General features: G+C 45.0%; 1 protein-coding gene across 1 annotated transcript in view; it reads left to right on the top strand.

The window, feature by feature from the left end:
* XYLT1 (xylosyltransferase 1) overlaps positions 1 to 16,820 on the top strand; it is a 256,950-nt gene that overhangs the window by 204,978 nt on the left and 35,152 nt on the right. The window contains exons 7-8 of the mRNA XM_058434252.1: positions 13,300 to 13,516; positions 16,095 to 16,271. Of these exons, the coding sequence (XP_058290235.1) occupies positions 13,300 to 13,516; positions 16,095 to 16,271 (394 nt within the window). The remainder of the gene's footprint in view (positions 1 to 13,299; positions 13,517 to 16,094; positions 16,272 to 16,820) is intronic.

Genomic DNA, 16,820 nt, shown 5'->3' with positions numbered 1-16,820 from the left:
AGGTGCCGGAGGCAGAGATCTCGAAAGACAGAGTGATGGGGATGAACAAAGGCAAGCAGTGAAATACAGAATAGGCCACGGGGTGCCTCGGTTTTTGATTCCACGTAGCTCCTAATAGCAATGTTGACCTTCTGTCTTCATCTCCAGCCTTTAGCAGCCAGTTTGGACTTCTGGCTCCCACTGTGAAGAGATGCCATAAAGGCAAACTAGTATTCTAATAGCTGCCAAGTTGGTCCTGATTGTTTCTGTTATTAAACGAAGGGAAGGGTTGTGTTCACTGTTTCTCCTTGCTTTCCTCCGAAAGTAAAGTCACTAGATACATTGCAAGACAGGTAGCACAGTTGTCATTTTCCCAGGCAGCCTCAGCAGGGCTTGCAGAAGCAGGTGGCCACACGTTTACTCTCAGCCTGAATATTCAGGTATTTGGAAATGTCCCTACAAGTCCCTGGCCTTGGCTCAGGGAGCGTCAGAGAAGTTTTTCAAATCTCTGAAACCTGTTCAAGTCTCAGTTGTGGGGACAGGCCTCTTCCAGGGAGCTGGAAAGTGAAAATTGGAGTTTCTCTGAGACTTTTCCTTCCCTGGTTGATCTAATTTCTCCACTTCATCCAGGGTCACCAGGGCCCCCATTTTAGCCCTGGGACACAGTGTGTGAAGTGCCAGAGCATAGATGCTGGAGTCCAGCCACCTGGGTCGAAATGCCAGCTCTTCTATACCACAGCCGTGGGATGTCAGCAAATAACTTCGACAGGCCATGCCTCTGTTTCTCCATCTTTATAAAATTCAAATAATCATCATGGGATTGGGGAGATGGAGCATCCTCATTGGCCACAGGAAGACCCCAAGCTGGGTGCATTCCAGGACATTTTCTCATTTCACCTTCATTTAGCAGGTGTTACCCCATTTCAGAAATGAATACAGCTGAGGTTTGAGTCGCTTTACCTTACTCAAGGTCCTACAGCTAGTGAACAACAGAGCTGAGATGGAACCTGGTTCCGTCTGACTTTAAGGCCTGTGTTCTTTTATTACTCCATAGTGACTGCTTTTGAGAGGACCTGCAGGTTTACGCTCTTGAGGTGTGCAGATGAAGGAAAATCCTGCTGAATGTAAATAGAATTATCTTTTTGCACGGGTTGAGGGCAAGTCCTTCCCCTACTTCCTAGGGTCAGCATTTTGCAAAGTGTGTTTATGTGCCACCAGGACATGGGGGATTCTTTTGGGTCCTTTATACGTGGGCATGCTATGAAAGTTAGGTATTGATCTTACGTGTATCAACAAATTTATAAAATTAGCTGCTCCAACTCATGACTTATGGATATTATGCTTCGAATAAGGCTACGTTGAAAGAAAACAGTTGAAGCTATTTAAAGTTAGCTTAGAGGTCGGGCACAGTGGCTCACACCTCTAATCCCAGCATCCTGGGAGGCTGATGTAGGGGGGTTGCTTAAGGCCAGGAGTTTGAGGCTTGCACCACTGCACTGCAGTCTGGGTGACAAAGCGAGATCATGTCTCTAAAAATAATAAAGTTGGCTTAGAGCAGAATATTAAGGGGCCTCTTATATAGGATGCTACATAAAGCACATAGCATAGCAGTTAAGAATTCAGGTTCTGGAGCCACACTGTCAAGTTTCACGGGCCAGCTCTAATGCCCACTCACAGTGTGTGACCTTGGGTAAGTTACGTGAGTTACCTGTGTATCAGTTTTCTCATCTGTAAGATGGGAATGATGATAATCATACCAATCCCATAGAGTTGTTGCAAGAATTAATATATGGAAAAGCCCTTGGGGACAGTTAGTTGCGCCTATTAAGTTGATAATGATCATAATGGTGGTGGTGGTAGTGGTGATAATGATGGTGTTGTTGACTTGAGAAGAATCTCGATGATAATATACACATGATTAAGATTTTACAAAAATGTTCAATAACTCTTATGTTCAGTAACTCTCATGTCCACTGGGGACATGGGAGATTCATTTGGGTCCTTTATAAGTGGGCATGTGATGAAAGTTAGGTGTTGACCTTATATGTATTGACAACAATTTATAAAATTAGCCACTCCAACCTATAATTTATGGATATTATGCCTAAAGTAAGGCAAAGCACAGTAAGAGAAACAGCTATCATTTCAAATATAAGAAAGCCAGGCAGGTAGATTCCAGCCCCAGGTCAGAAGTGGTATAGAGGAGTTTCTCTCTCTTCTCTGGTCTGCACCGCGTCTGCCAGAGGCAGCACTCTCCTGTCGGAGGCCGGGATGGCATCTGAGCTGCCTCCCTAGCTCCGCTTTTCTGACACTGAACTAATCATCAGACCCAAACCTCTTCTGATGTATAAACAAGCAAATGTTTTTAACCAAAAGTTGGCAAATCAGTTGAGAGCCTGGCCAGGAACCTCCCCCAGGCAAATCCGCATTCGGGAGGCCCTTTGGTGCCAGCTTGCTTATTGAGAGAAGAGCTCTCTTTCTGGCTAACTTGTAGCTCCATGATTGATGCGAGGAGATCATTAATATCTCATCTCCAATAGGGAAAGCAGATTGCATTTCTCTTTTGCTTTCCTTAAACCCAACTGATGCGTTCATGACTGTTTGCATGTTCACTTTATTTAATCCAATTATAGCAGCCACATCAAAATAAAGTCTGGCATTATGTAGGCACCCATACAAAACTGCACACACATACCTCCCTGGGCCTCAGCGTGTGTTTTTAGGTCATCTTTAGAACTTTTCTTCCCTCCAAACAATACGCAAAGAAGTTAGACAAAAGACTAGAGGGGAAGTACGTTCCCAGTGTCATCTCTGAAAGGTAGAGTATGATTTTTATTTTCTTCCTTGCATTTTTTTATGTTCCAAACCATCTATGAAGGCGATGCATTCCTTTTATAATCACAAAAGCAGTAAACAATGTTTTTAAAAATAGATGAAATGTGGAAAACCAGTTAGCCCTCAACAGACCTTTAGACGCTTGGCGATGCAAGCTGATTCAGAGACGTGAGCCCTGTGAAGAATGTGAGCCACCAAGCCCAGGTACTCCAGCCTCAGGATTCAGGCCACTGACTCTGCATTTCCACTTGAGCTTCTTTTCCTTCCCTCCTTGAATGTCAAACCTAAGTCACCTTTCTCCACACAGGGCAGTAATAATAACTGGTACATGTGCCACTGATTATCCTAAGCACCTTACAGATATTCACTCTTTCTACAACAACCCCATGATGTAAGTGCGATCATCATCATCATGCCTATTTTCCAGATGGAGACACTGAGGCTGGAAAGATTAAATAACACACAGCTCATAGGTGGCGAGACAGACTTGAAGCCAAGCAGAGTAACTCCAAAGTCGGGGTTCTTTTTATTTTTCTTTTTGAGACAGAGTCTCGCTCCATTACCCAGGCTGGAGTGCAATCTCAGCTCACTCCAACTTCCACCTCCAAGGTTCAAGTGATTCTCATGCTTCAGTCTCCCAAGTAGCTGGGATTACAAGCGTGTGCCACCATGCCTAGCTAATTTTTGTAGTTTCAGTAGAGATGGGGTTTCGCCATATTGTCCAGGCTGGTCTCGAACTCTTGAGCTCAAGTGATCCGCCTGCCTCGGCCTCCCAAAGTGCTGGGATTACAGGCGTGAGCCACCACACCCAGCCTGAAGTCAGGGTGCTTAACCGCCGTACTGCACTGACTCCCTAAGGGTGCTGACTGTGGAGTTTCCCTCCATATCCAAGCCACGTGGACTTGTGGGTGGCATGTCACTTCCACCAATCAGATCAAGTCGGCCACTACGAAGTGAGGTTGTGAAGCTGAGGACTTCCCTGTAGCTTCCTTTGTCAGCCACTGGGCCCTTGCACTTTCAATTTTCTGTCACTCATAAAGGCCTTCCCCATAACTCCTTAGAGGACTGATTCCTTCTCTTTAAGCTTGCATGCCACCTGCTTCTCAGTGAAGCCTTCCCCAATGATCTCCACTAATTAAGTCCCTGTCTCTTTATTTTCTACCATTACCCCCATATGTGTTCCTATATAGCATGTAATTTTATACTTGTGTTTCGTATTTCTCGATGTCTACTTACTTATTAGAAACTTGTGGCTAGAGTGTGGAATGCAGAGCCTGACACCAAGGCTTGAATCCCCTCGTTGCCACTCACCAGCTGTGTGGGTCTTGGGAAATTTACTTAACCTTTCTATGTCTCTGTTCCTTCATTTGTGAAATGAGCCCTCATGGGGTTGCAGTGAATTCTAAACAAAAGAATATACATTAAGTGCATAGAACAGAGCCTAGAATGTAGTATATGCTCAATAAATGGTAGCTGTTATTATTTACGCTTTTTGTCTTGCCTAGAAGAGAGAGAAGGGCAGGGTGATGTCCATCTTATTTAAAACCATTTTCTCAGTGCATAGATCAGGGCCTGGAATATCGAAGGTGCTTTCTAGTGCTGCTAAAGGAATGAATTCCCCAAGCCTTCTTGATCTTCCAGCTACTGTAGGATAAAGGAATGACAATTGACTCCAGCTCAGGCCCAGAAGGGGCACAGCCTACCCTGGGCCTGAGAGAAATGGCTAGCAGGGGCCCTGAGGAACTGCCAAACTTCAAAATCAGTGAGCTGAATCCTCGCGAGCTCATCCAGAGCTTGGACAGAATTAGATGGATGGCCAGGACACTTGTCACCTTCATGCCACAACCATGGCTATTGCACAACTAAAACAAGAACTTCTGTCCTTGGTGCTGAAATATCATTGCTCTGCCAGACAAAAGCATTTCTTCTTAGCCATGGAGGTGTCCTGTGTACCTGTCTACCAAATCCCAGAAGAGAGAAGAGGACAGATAAGAAATTCACCTTGATAAAGGAAAAAAACATAAAGCATCGTAATGAACATTATGGAGCCCTTACTATGTGCTAAGCACTGTGCTAAGCCCTCCCTATATACAATCTCATTTGGATCATCATACCAGCTCTATGAATTAGGTATTATGATTATGATTACCATTTCCCCTGTGAGAAACCAAAGTACCACATGATTAAAGTTGCCTAAGGTTAGTAGAAGACACAAGACTTGGGCCAAGTCATCTGGCTCCAGGACTCAAAATCTTGCCCCTGCATCCCAATAGAATAATATTTAGCTGTGACTTTGTGCCAATAGAGAAAAATCTCAGGCAGCTAAACTGCCCTTTCCTGAGAGCCTAGGAAGAGACGTGTGAACCCGTTCACATAGCTGACTGAATTTATGCATTGTGGGTATGATTTATTCCATGACTTTGTTTTTTAACTAAAACCCTTAGGTTGTACTTATGCTGAAGGAGTAATCTAGATTCAATGACAGATTACTAGACAAGAAAACAGAACAGGGGGAGATTTTATTTTGTTCTAGGCATTGTGACTTTGGATGTATCATTTGTACTTTCATTCTCAGGGTTTTTTTTTTTTTAATTTGTAGCATTAGCTGTATTAGCTGCTTGTGAAGATTCCTTCTTGCTCAGACATGCTGTAAACTTGAAGAGCAGAGTTATTCCTTCTAAAATTGACAGTGGGACAGCTTAATTCTGGAATAATTCCATACTCAATGAATATACCAAGATTGTAGCCAGTGAATTAATTAACTGAATTGAGAAACTTCTTTATCATCGGCCTTTCTGAAGTTATTTCCAAAAGCCACAGATGATTTTTTAACTGACTTCTTCTCCCATGGGGGAGAATCAGGACTCCTTCCCACCCTCTGTCTGATTTACTTTGATGCTCAGCTGAGTAGATTTGGTCCCTGGGATGTCCTAATAATAGGATCATATTTAGCTGTGACTTTTTCCTGTAGTGTGCTAATAGGTAAAAATATCAGGAAGGTGAACTGCCCCTTCCTCAGAGCCTAGGAAGTAAAACTGAATGCAAATGATTTCATATTTGACCTCAGGTAGAAGACAGATGTCTTCTAGAGGTCTGGCAGAAAGATTCTTCCAGAGCCAACAATAAGCCCTTTTGATTCTCATTTCTGGGCATTGCCTTTTTCAAGCATTAGAAGATCACAGATCCGTTGTTTCTATCTTTTTGGTGGGACTGTGGTGAATCGGGGCATCAAAGATGGCAGAGTAGTTAAGAGCTTGCATTGGATCCAGCTAGACCTGCATTTAAATTCAAGACTTCTGGCTGTGTGACCTTGAGAAAGTTACATAACTTTTCTGAGCTTCAATTTTCTTTTCTGTTAAATGTGTGTTAGAAGGATCTGATACCTAGTTAACGAATGTCTGTGACCTCCTGATTGCCCAACAGGTGTGGCTGTTACCCTTCTCTTTATTCATATATCCAGTAAATATTTATTAAGCACCAGTTGTATGGTAGGCACTGATCTAAGCAGTAGAGATACAGCAGTAAATAAAAATAGACAAAAATCTCTGCCATCTTGCAGCTTACATCTAGTGAGTGGAAATAGACAACAGACTAAATAAATATCTTGTATATTGTGTTAGAAAGTGAAAAGTCCTGTGGAGAAATACAAAGCATGAAAGGAGGATTGAGGATGCCAGGCATGGGGGAGGGATGTCATCCTTAGGTAAGAACGGATTGACGGTTGAGTCGGTTCATTGCTTGGGTGAACAGCGCTTACTAAACACTTTGCGAGGCCCTGTGAGAAGCATCATCCATCACACTTTGCAGCTGATTCAGGAGCCTGTCAAGACAGGTGTCATGGGGCTCATCTTACAGATGAGGAAACTGGCATTCAGAGAGGTTAAGCCAGCCCCACACCTCATAGCCTGTGAATGCAGAGGCAGGATTAGTACCTAGATCACCCAGTGTCTGTTTGCTCTAGTGTCACCTGTTGCCCCAGTTGCCCCAGGTAACCTACTCAATGGGAAATGAAGAGGAAGAGTGCATCATTGGGCACCTTTTGTATATTGGGCTTATTGCTACAGATCTGCACTTCATGCCTCAGGTGAGAGAGCCATGCGCCCCTTGTTGGTGAGCCATATTTTATAAAAAGTCACTCAGGTATTCACTGACTTACCTTGCCTTCCAATTTTACCTTTTCAAGTTACGGTAAAGAAAGGGAAGAAAAAAATGCAAATCCCTGCCCAAACAGCTGATGCCTCTCCCCTGGTAGATACCCCATTGCTGGGCCTCTGCCACCATCTCCTAGGCCAAGACTTAAGTCCCCATTCACCCCTGTGACTCCAGAAACTTTTCTGAGACCTAGGGAATTGGTTGTCTCCATTTACTCTTAGTTAACCAAAGCATGCGTTTGCAGCATATCAGTTTTTGAATGCAGTAAATACAGCAACCCATCTCCCAATCCCATGAATATTTCATTTTGGAGATGACTGCATAAATATTGTATTTGAATATTATGGTCCAGGACATCACATGAAAATTGCAAGACGATGCTATTATCCCATATAATGGAACATGAAATTAAAAACCTGGTGAATGGAAAGAAAAATTTTGCTAGTCCTCTCACCTGTATTTCTTGTCTGTCTCTCTCTCAGTCTGGTAACCATGTAAGTTTGAATACAAATTATCTAAAATTGAAAGTTTCAAGCACGGTTAAGTGCATCGACTGGACATTTTTGTATAATTAGCACTAGCCAGAGTCAAGGCAGGGTTTTATTTTCCTGAACTCAGGGGCTTCCTTTGATGGCCCAGTTAGAGCTCAGTTACATTTCAGTGGGTTAATACTGTATTACGAAAAATCTTTGCTGAGTTCCTCCCCAGCAAGAACATGACTTTGCTAATGAGCTTGGATTATCTGTCTTCCCCTGTCTGTCTGACGCCTATAGGGATTTAACTTTACAACCCAGACTTAGCCCAGTTTTGTATTTTACCAGGGGGGAAACTGAGACAGAGGACTCCTCTCCAGCGAGAACATGGCTTTCTAAGGAGCTCAGATTTTGCGTGTGGAAAGATGTGTTAGAGAAAGAGCAAGACCCGTGACATAGGACACCTTGGGTCTTTTGGTTGGTTCTACCCTTGTGTTGAGTCCTCTGTGTGTCCTTAGAAAAGTTGCCAGTCTTCTCTGGGCTCCCGTGTATCCATATGAGATGTATTGCTTGCCCTATGCCCTCTTCCTGAGTATAACAACGTGACTTATAGAATGTCAAAGCTGGAGAGTACCTTGGGAATTACCTAACCCAGGATTATTGTGACTGGACCGATGGCTTATGGGCTGGATTCATCCTAGAGAGATGTTTTATTCAACCAGAAATGCTTTTTTTATTTTAAAGGAGTGGAAGTGCATTTCAGAATGTGCATCCTTCACTTCTCTGCTAATTTCATCACTCCTTGTTTTTTCATATTCAGGCTGCTTCACACGCTTCCATTATCTGTTTGACCACCCTATAGGGATCTAACTTTACAACCCAGATCTAGACCAACTTTGTATTTTACCAAGCTCAGAGAGGACTCCTTAATGTTTTGAAGTCACCCAGCTGGTGACAGGTAAAACCACACTGCCCCACAGATGAAAAGCACATTTCAGCCGAATTAAGTCTGTTCCCTGCCACCATCATCGTCATCGCCATTTCATTACACCACCATCCATTTTGTGATGACTTAGATGTATTGTGTCATTATCTTCCATAGTAGCCAATATCTAGAGGTGGGTTTTCTGCTCATGCAGAAAAGAAAGTGCTAAGCATGTAGGTTTACTAATGAGGTTTCATGTAATTCCCTTGAGTGGATGTCAGTGGATTTGTGGGAAGCCCAGTGAGAGGGAATTCTTTCTGGAATTCAGCGTGACTACCAGGGCAGGACCATCTTCAGCTTCCAAACCCTGAAATCTCCTCATCACAGTAGACTTTTCTTGAGCAGCTGACCTGCACTGTCCTAGGACCTGGAAGGGAGGCACAAAGTCTAGAGCCAAGGTGTGTTATAGTGAGAACAAAGGCTACCTGTGAGGAGACAGGTTACTCCAGTCTGAAGACAGAGTAATGAGGTCTGTTGTAGAAATGCAGACAGCTCTAAAACTCTAAGCAGACTGACTTAGTGGAAGTGGAGGCATTTTTTGCCACAGTCCTGGCTACCTGCCCTGTCTCAAGCCTAAGAACCTCCCCACACATCATGGTTGTGATGAAGTTGAAATCATTCAGGCTTGTATTAGGACTTTTTCAAACCGAAATGAGGAATCTTATCTCAAAAATGCCTTAAGCACATAACACACAAGTCTGAGAGAGGGTCAGGCACAGTGAGATCCACAATCTCAAGTGAACCCATCAAGCCCTTGGCACTGTGTCTTTCTGTCTCCTATTTCCGGTTTGCTTCATTGTCAGACAACCTCTATATTCATGGTGATGAGATGGCTACCAGCAGCCCTAGGCTCATATCTTCCCTGCCAGAAATCTCATAGAAAAGCCTCTCCTTCTCAGTAACTCCAGCAACAATCCAAGACCTAGTCTCAGACCCAGCTTGCATTGCTGGCCCATCCCTGAACTGATTATAGAGGCCAGACAGATGGGATGCTCTGATCCATCCTGGGTCTTGTTCCCACCCCTGGTGCTAGGAGGAGGATACAAACCCAAGTAAACTGAGAGTTAAGGATGAGTCCAAAGCAAAGCAAGAGGTGGTTCCCAGAAAAATCATAAATGGATGCTGAGCAGGCAAAAACAAGGCATGGAGCACCGATACCTGCTGCAGCATGGATGAACCTGGAAAACATTATGCCAAGCAAAAGATGCAGACACAAAAGGCCATATATTGTATGACTGCCTTTATCTGAAATATCTAGAATTGGTAAATCTATAGAGGCAGAAGACAGACTGATGGTTACCAGGGGCTAGCATGAATGGGGAGTGGCTGCGTAATGTGTATGGGGTTTCCTTCTGGGGGCTGATGAAATGTTTCGAAGCTAGGCAGAGGTGACAGTTTGGCAACATTGTTAATGAACTAATTCCACTAAACTCTACACCTTAAATGCTTAATTTTAAACCACTGCTGTTATAGCAGAGCCCCTGGTCCCCTCCAGTCTGCATGGAGCCTGCATGGAGTAGGCACTCGGTGCTGCCTGTAGCAATCCACACAGTGCCTTTGTGGAAAATAGAAAAGGCAGCTCTTCCTTGAGACACTTAGATCCCCTTGATCATAAAATCATTTCTTGGTCTCTTTTTTATATTGTGTGGATGTCATCTTTATTAAAAACGTATGACCTTTTCAATCCGTGTCATCTGCCCAGAGCAATCTCCCAATTAAGCCAAACTGGTCTGCTCCCCAGATCTCTGATGAGTCTGTTTTCTGTCTAGAATGTCCATTTTCTCTCCTCCCTGCACCCCTCCCCGCCTGACTCAGGCCCTGCCTCATCCATGACGCCATCCCTGATCACCAACCAAGTCCACAGCATGCTGGCTTTTCAGCCTTACTCTAGTCCCCAGTTTTCCAGAAGTTCCTCGAAACTCTTTTAACCTATGGTTACATGTGCCTGTATCATATTTACCCAGTCAGACTATGAGTTCCTAGAAGATAAAGCCTGTGGTTTATAGTGTTTCCTGTCTTTCACTGTACCCACCACAAGGCTGGGGTTGTGGTAGGTGCTGGACATGCATTTGCCTATTGATGGATTATCTATCCATTCTGCGAATACTCACTAAGCACTTATTGTGTGCCAGGCACTAGTGATGAGCAGAAACAACAACCCTAGCTCACATGAAGCTTGTAGTCTACTGGAAAGGGTAGACAGTAATCACAGAATCACAGAAATGTGCCATGGCAAGTTGCTGAGTTCATACACATGTAAAAATGGGTTAATAAAAGTACTGTCTCTGGGGTTTTCATGACAGTTAAAGTAGATAATCCATATAAAGCCCTTGCAATACTGCTTATATGTTTTCGTTGCCATGGTGATGGTGGTAGTGATAATGGGGATGAAGATGGTGGTGATACTGAAATTGGTGATGATGGTTGTGATGGTGGTGATGATGACAATGATGGTGGTGATGACAGTGGTGATAATGAAAATGGTGATGATGGTAGTAATGACGACGATGGTGATGGTGATGATAATGAAAATGGTGATGATGGTAATGGCAATGATGGTGCAAGAAATTACAGTGTTGTAAGACTGTAAGGACTGAGAGAGTAACTTTTGGTCTGTAGTCTGATCGATGAATTGAAGTTCACTCAGGGAACACTGAAAGGGAGAGGAAGAAGACGATCATTCCCAGCACATACAGAATCCATGACCAGAAGGCACGTGTGTAGGGAAGCTGTGGTGTGTGGAGAAGCATTCATACAATAGAGTTATTTATAAGGGCTTGAAAAATCCAGAGTCCTGGTCATGTGTAAGGGCCAGCAGGCTGAAGGAGCAGAAAGATCCCTGAGTTCAACTCTAGACTGTAAGCTCCCATCTAGATAACTAGTTCCTTAGGAGCAGAGGTTGTCCTTACTTCTCCTTGGCCCCCACCATGGGCCAGCACAGTACTTGGCACATAATATGTGACAATGGTGATAGTGGTGGTGATAATGAAGATAGAGATGATGATGACGGTGGCGGTGACAGTGATGATAATGAATATGGTGATGATGGTAATGGCAATGATGGTTACGTGTGCGATGAATGCTGATTGCTAATGGACTGAGTGTTTGGCCCAAAAGGCTTCGTTCTAGCTCTGTCCACCCTCCCAACATGCCCGCATCACCAGCTCTGGGACCTGAACGGCTTTGGTTTCTGCATCTACAAAATAGGAAATGCCAACTCTGCCCAGCCTGCCTTGCAAAATTCTAAACAAGATGATTATATAGTTACTAGAGTAGGAGTTATTAATCTAGGGTTCATGGGAAAAATTCAGGGGAGGTTCGTGACTTTGGATGAGAAGAAAATGATATCTTTTTTAATGAAATTTCAACTGAAATCTAGTTAAATGTAGGTAACAAATCACAGTAGTATTAGCAGTAACTGACTCAGTCACCAGTAGGAATCATCTATTTTCCTATCGCATTATAGTTGGTGCAGATACCTCTAAATATCATTTATACTCACCACTACTTCAAAATTTCAGGAGTTAGGCCGGGCACAATGGCTCACACCTGTAATCCCAGCACTCTGGGAGGCCAAGGTGGGCAGATCACCTGAGGTCAGGAGTTCGAGACCAGCCTGGCCAACATGGTGAAACCCCATCTCTACTAAAAATACAAAAAAAAAAAAAATTAGCTGTGCAAGGTGGCATGTGCCTGTAATCCCAGCTACTCAGGAGGCAGAGGCAGGAGAATCACTTGAACCCAGGAAGTGGAGGTTGCTGTGAGCCGAGATCATGCCACTGCACTCCAGCCTGAGCTACAGAGTGAGACCCTGTCGCAAAAAAAAATAGACCTGCCATGATATCTTGCTATTTAACGTATTGATAAAGAAACACATATATTACCATACATTCGGTGTTTTAAAATGTATTTTGTAATCCAGGCCCCATGCAGTAGCGCACACCTATAATCCCAGCACTTTGAGAGGCCAAGGCGGGAGGATTGCTTGAGGCCAGGAGTTTTACGCCAGCCTAAGCGACATCGTGAGACCCCATCTCTACAAAAAATTTAAGCAGCAGCCAGACATGGTGGTGCATGCCTGTAATCCCAGGGCTTTGGGAGCCTGAAGCCAGAAGTTCAAGACCAGTCTAGGCAACATAGTGAGATCCTATCTCTACAAAAATAATTTTAAAAATCAGCCAAACATGGTGATGCATGCCTGTAGTCCTGGCTACTCAGGAGCTGGAGGCAGGAGGGTCACATGAGCCCAGGAGTTTGAGGCTGCGGGGAGCTAGGATCACAGCAGTGTCCTCCAGCCTGGGCAATGGAACACAACCCTGTCTCAAAAAATAAAAATTTAAAAAATGTTGTAATCCTGTATATAATGTGTGAGTCAAGAAGCACAGGCATTACTATATATCAGAACTTTGGTGGGTTTTTATTTTTCGCTGTTTCATAACCCTGTATATTTTGTTGTATGCATTGAAGAGCACTGTTCTGAGACAAGGGTCCATAGTCTGCATTCACTAAACTGCCAAGGCTTCTATGGCATAAGGAGGTTGTTGCCAAAGTTCTCTAGAGAAGGAGTAGCTGTAGCAGATCATCACTGTCGTCTGACTGTGCTGGGTAAGTCCCCTGGGCTCTCTAAGCCTCAGTGCCCTCATATGAAAATTGGGGGTCAAATAGTACCTGCATCATAGGGGTAAATACAGTGACGTGCCTCATTTGTGGGGATCAAGTGATAAACTCCACGCAGAGCCCTGGGGCAGTACCTGGCACACAGCAGGCACTCAATAATTGCCATCATCGCTATGATTGTGTTGTTTTGTTTGGACTCTGGCTGGCGTTCTGTCTTTCAGGACACCTCTGGGCTAAGGGCAGCTTTCTCTCTTCTAGGTTCATTCGGAAGCAGGGCCTGGATCGGCTCTTCCTGGAGTGCGACGCTCACATGTGGCGCCTGGGAGATCGGCGGATCCCAGAGGGCATCGCCGTGGATGGCGGCTCGGACTGGTTCCTGCTGAACCGGAGGTTTGTAGAGTATGTGACCGTCTCCACAGACGATCTGGTGACCAAGATGAAACAGTTCTACTCCTACACCCTGCTTCCTGCCGAGGTGAGTATCTGGGAAAATTTTCCCAAGAAAGGTAGGGGCTTGTTCTAGCCTTTGTGGCAAAGCAGATGCTGAATTTTTGGCAAAGAGATTCTGGGTCCACCTACATTGTCGTCTACACATCCAGACATCCTTGCTGTCTTAGCAGGATGCCTGGTCTCCCTCCAGTCTGCACAGAGGCTGCGTGGAGTAGACACACGGTGCTACCACCAGCAGTCCACACAGTGTTTTTGTGCAAAATAGAAAAGGCAGCTCTTTCTCCAGATACTTGGCTTCCATTGGTCATAAAAATCACACGATATACAGATTTTGTTAGAACAAGAACCTTACTGCTATTCTCCAGAAAACTGCTATTTAAAAACCCCTCCTGATATCTACAATGCTGATGGCACCCCTAAAAGGTATGTAGTGCGTAACCTGTACAACTGTATATGCTAACCCTTTCAGGACACACTCACATCAACTTTTTTTTTTACAGTCTCCCTCTGTCACCCAGGCTGGAGTGCAGTGGTTCAATCTCTGCTCACTGCAACCTCCACCTCCTGGGTTCAAGCAATTCTGCTGCCTCAGCTTCCCAAGTAGCTCGGATTACAGGTGCCCACCACCACACCCAGCTAATTTTTGTATTTCTAGTAGAGATGGGGTTTTGCCATGTTGGCCAGGCTGGTCTTGAACTCCTGGCCTCAAGTGATCCTCCTGCCTCAGCCTCCCAAAGTTCTGGGATTGCAGGCATGAGCCACCATGCCCGGCTGCCACATCAATTTTTGACACATCCTTCACAGTGACCAATCACGTAATGACAATCTTTTTACACCAAGCATGCCTTTTCTCATGTTGAACATTGCTGTATTATTCCCTGAAGAAAAGGGTGTTGGTTTCATGAGTCATACTCCATTAATCCAGAGTATTCTAAAACAGTCCCAGCGCCATCTAGAAGTGGGGAGGGGATCCAGTTCTGAAGGATTGTCACTGACATTCCCTTAGCTGCCTGCCTGTCAGAGCTGGGTTGAGGGATTCCAGATTCATCTTCCTGACCTGCAGGTTGATTGATTGCATCCTCATTTCCAATCTAGCTTGAGAAAAGAAGTGCAGAGCTGGTTCCATTTCTATTGAGTCTGTGGCATTTCTCCTGAATGGTCCCTTGTTCCTTCCCTGGACCACGTAGGCTGTGTGTGTTTCTGCAGGCCACACACCCAGCACATCTCTTGCCTGTGTCTGGGGCAGTGCCAAGCTCCGAGGAGGGCTGACTGCCCCCATCACCCAGAGGGATGATGAGCTTGTCATCACTGGGCCAGGTTTTACTATTCTGCACACATGTTAAGTAATCAGCTTTTAATCCTATTTCAGCAAAAATCACCTCTTCTCTCAATTCTGATAACCTCCTCATCCATTATATTGCAGGGAATTTCTGTATCATTATGAAAGGACACAGGGCAATCGGTAATTGGGTACTTTTTCCCACTGCTTGATGGAGAATGTATGCCTCTCTGGGCTTGTAGGCAATTCGAGCTTAAAATCCAGGTTCATGGGCATGTCATTTAGTGTCACAGGAAGGTCAGCAGGGGGTGGTGGGTGGAGCCTCATTTACCCACCCATCCATTTAGAAGAGATTGTTTGTTTGGGAGTTTGGCTATTTTTATTCAAGACGCCCGCCACAATACTGGTGACCAAAGCTCCGTGTGTGTGCTTTCTCTGCCCCTCCCTGGCCCCAGCACACACAAGCACATATACTCCAGGGTCTCTGTTCAGTCCCACCTCCTGCATCTCTGCCTTCCCTCCCTTCTCCCAGACCACTTCAAGAGGACTGGTTTAGAAGAAATCAGAAGACTGTGCCCATAAACTTGTAACGGGCAGACACAGATTCCCCAACAGCTTCCCTTAGGGAGAGAGAACAGGGAGGAAATATATTTGCCTGGGACTGTCATAAAACAGTGTCGAAATATTATAGAAATCTTTCTCTCACTCTCTTGCAATCTCTCAAATACTCCAGTGATTCTTTCTCCTCTAGTTTTTCTTTTCTTTTCAGATCCAACATGGCCTCTTTCTCAGATCCCTTAAAATCCTGGGATTAGGGAGAAAATATGGCACCTGGTTCAGTACCATGGACAGCCAGCAGCCCCACCCACTCCCTTCCCTATGTTGCAGTCCCACGATGCAGGAAGCCGTGGGTCTAATGCAACCATCAATCTGGTCTCCCTACCCCGGGGTGAAATTCCAGCGCACCAGTCAGACTTGAATCCCTTTGATTTCACATAGTCTGTTGGACAGAGCATCCACCTGCACTCTGAGTTGGACCACATGGGCAGCTGACCTCAAATGCATGCAGAGAACGTAAGAGTCCCTTGACAGCCGGGTAGTTGTGTTACACATTTTTGCATTGCTATGAAGGAATATCTCAGGCTTGGTAATTTATAAAGAAAAGAGGTTTATTTGGCTTGTGGTTCTGCAAGCTGTACAGGAAGCTGCCCAGCTTCTGATGAGATGCCACATTCTTTTAAACAACTAGTTTTTACATGAACTCAGAGCAAGGGTTCACCATTTTTGTGGGTGTCCTCAGGCTCGGCCCCTCTCTCCCCTGCAGTCCTTCTTCCATACGGTCCTGGAGAACAGCCCCCACTGCGACACCATGGTGGACAACAACCTGCGCATCACCAACTGGAATCGCAAGCTGGGCTGCAAGTGCCAGTACAAGCACATCGTGGACTGGTGCGGCTGCTCCCCCAACGACTTCAAGCCACAGGACTTCCACCGCTTCCAGGTGAGACTTTCTCATGGCCTGCCAGCCTCCTAAGTGATGCCTTCCCAACAAACCTCTGCAGAAATCCAAGGCCAGACCTGCAGGTCATCTTATCACATGGTGCCCAAACCTGGCTGTTGATAATAATAGTTAACAGCATCAACAGTAGCCAGTGTTTATTGAGCACTTACTTCAGGGCTGTTCTAACCACGTTGACTCATTAACCCAGAAACAAATGACCTTTCATTATTATTCCATTTTAGGGATATGAGCCCTGAGAGTGCTTGGCCCCAGGATGGGCACCCCTTCCTGCTCTGCTCCCTACAAGCCAGCATGGTGCATACTGGCTTCTTCCTCCACCTCTCCCCACACCTAGCAGCAGAGAGCACAAATATGAATGCCACTAAATGGTTAAACGAATGACTCAGGTCACTGGAGCCACCGTGTAGAGATGGTATGCTACTTCCCAAACCACTAACACAGGAAGGCAGGGACACAGTGCCAGGCTCGTAACCCAGCCAAGGTGCCCTTGATGTGTGAGCAGGATGCTGTTTGTGTTTGATCTTCTCT

This window comes from Hylobates moloch, unplaced genomic scaffold (assembly GCF_009828535.3).
Source record: "Hylobates moloch isolate HMO894 unplaced genomic scaffold, HMol_V3 SCAFFOLD_23, whole genome shotgun sequence".
NCBI lineage: Eukaryota > Metazoa > Chordata > Mammalia > Primates > Hylobatidae > Hylobates > Hylobates moloch.
Note: the sequence above shows the minus strand (reverse complement) of the source record. Positions and strands in the feature narration are given on the sequence as shown.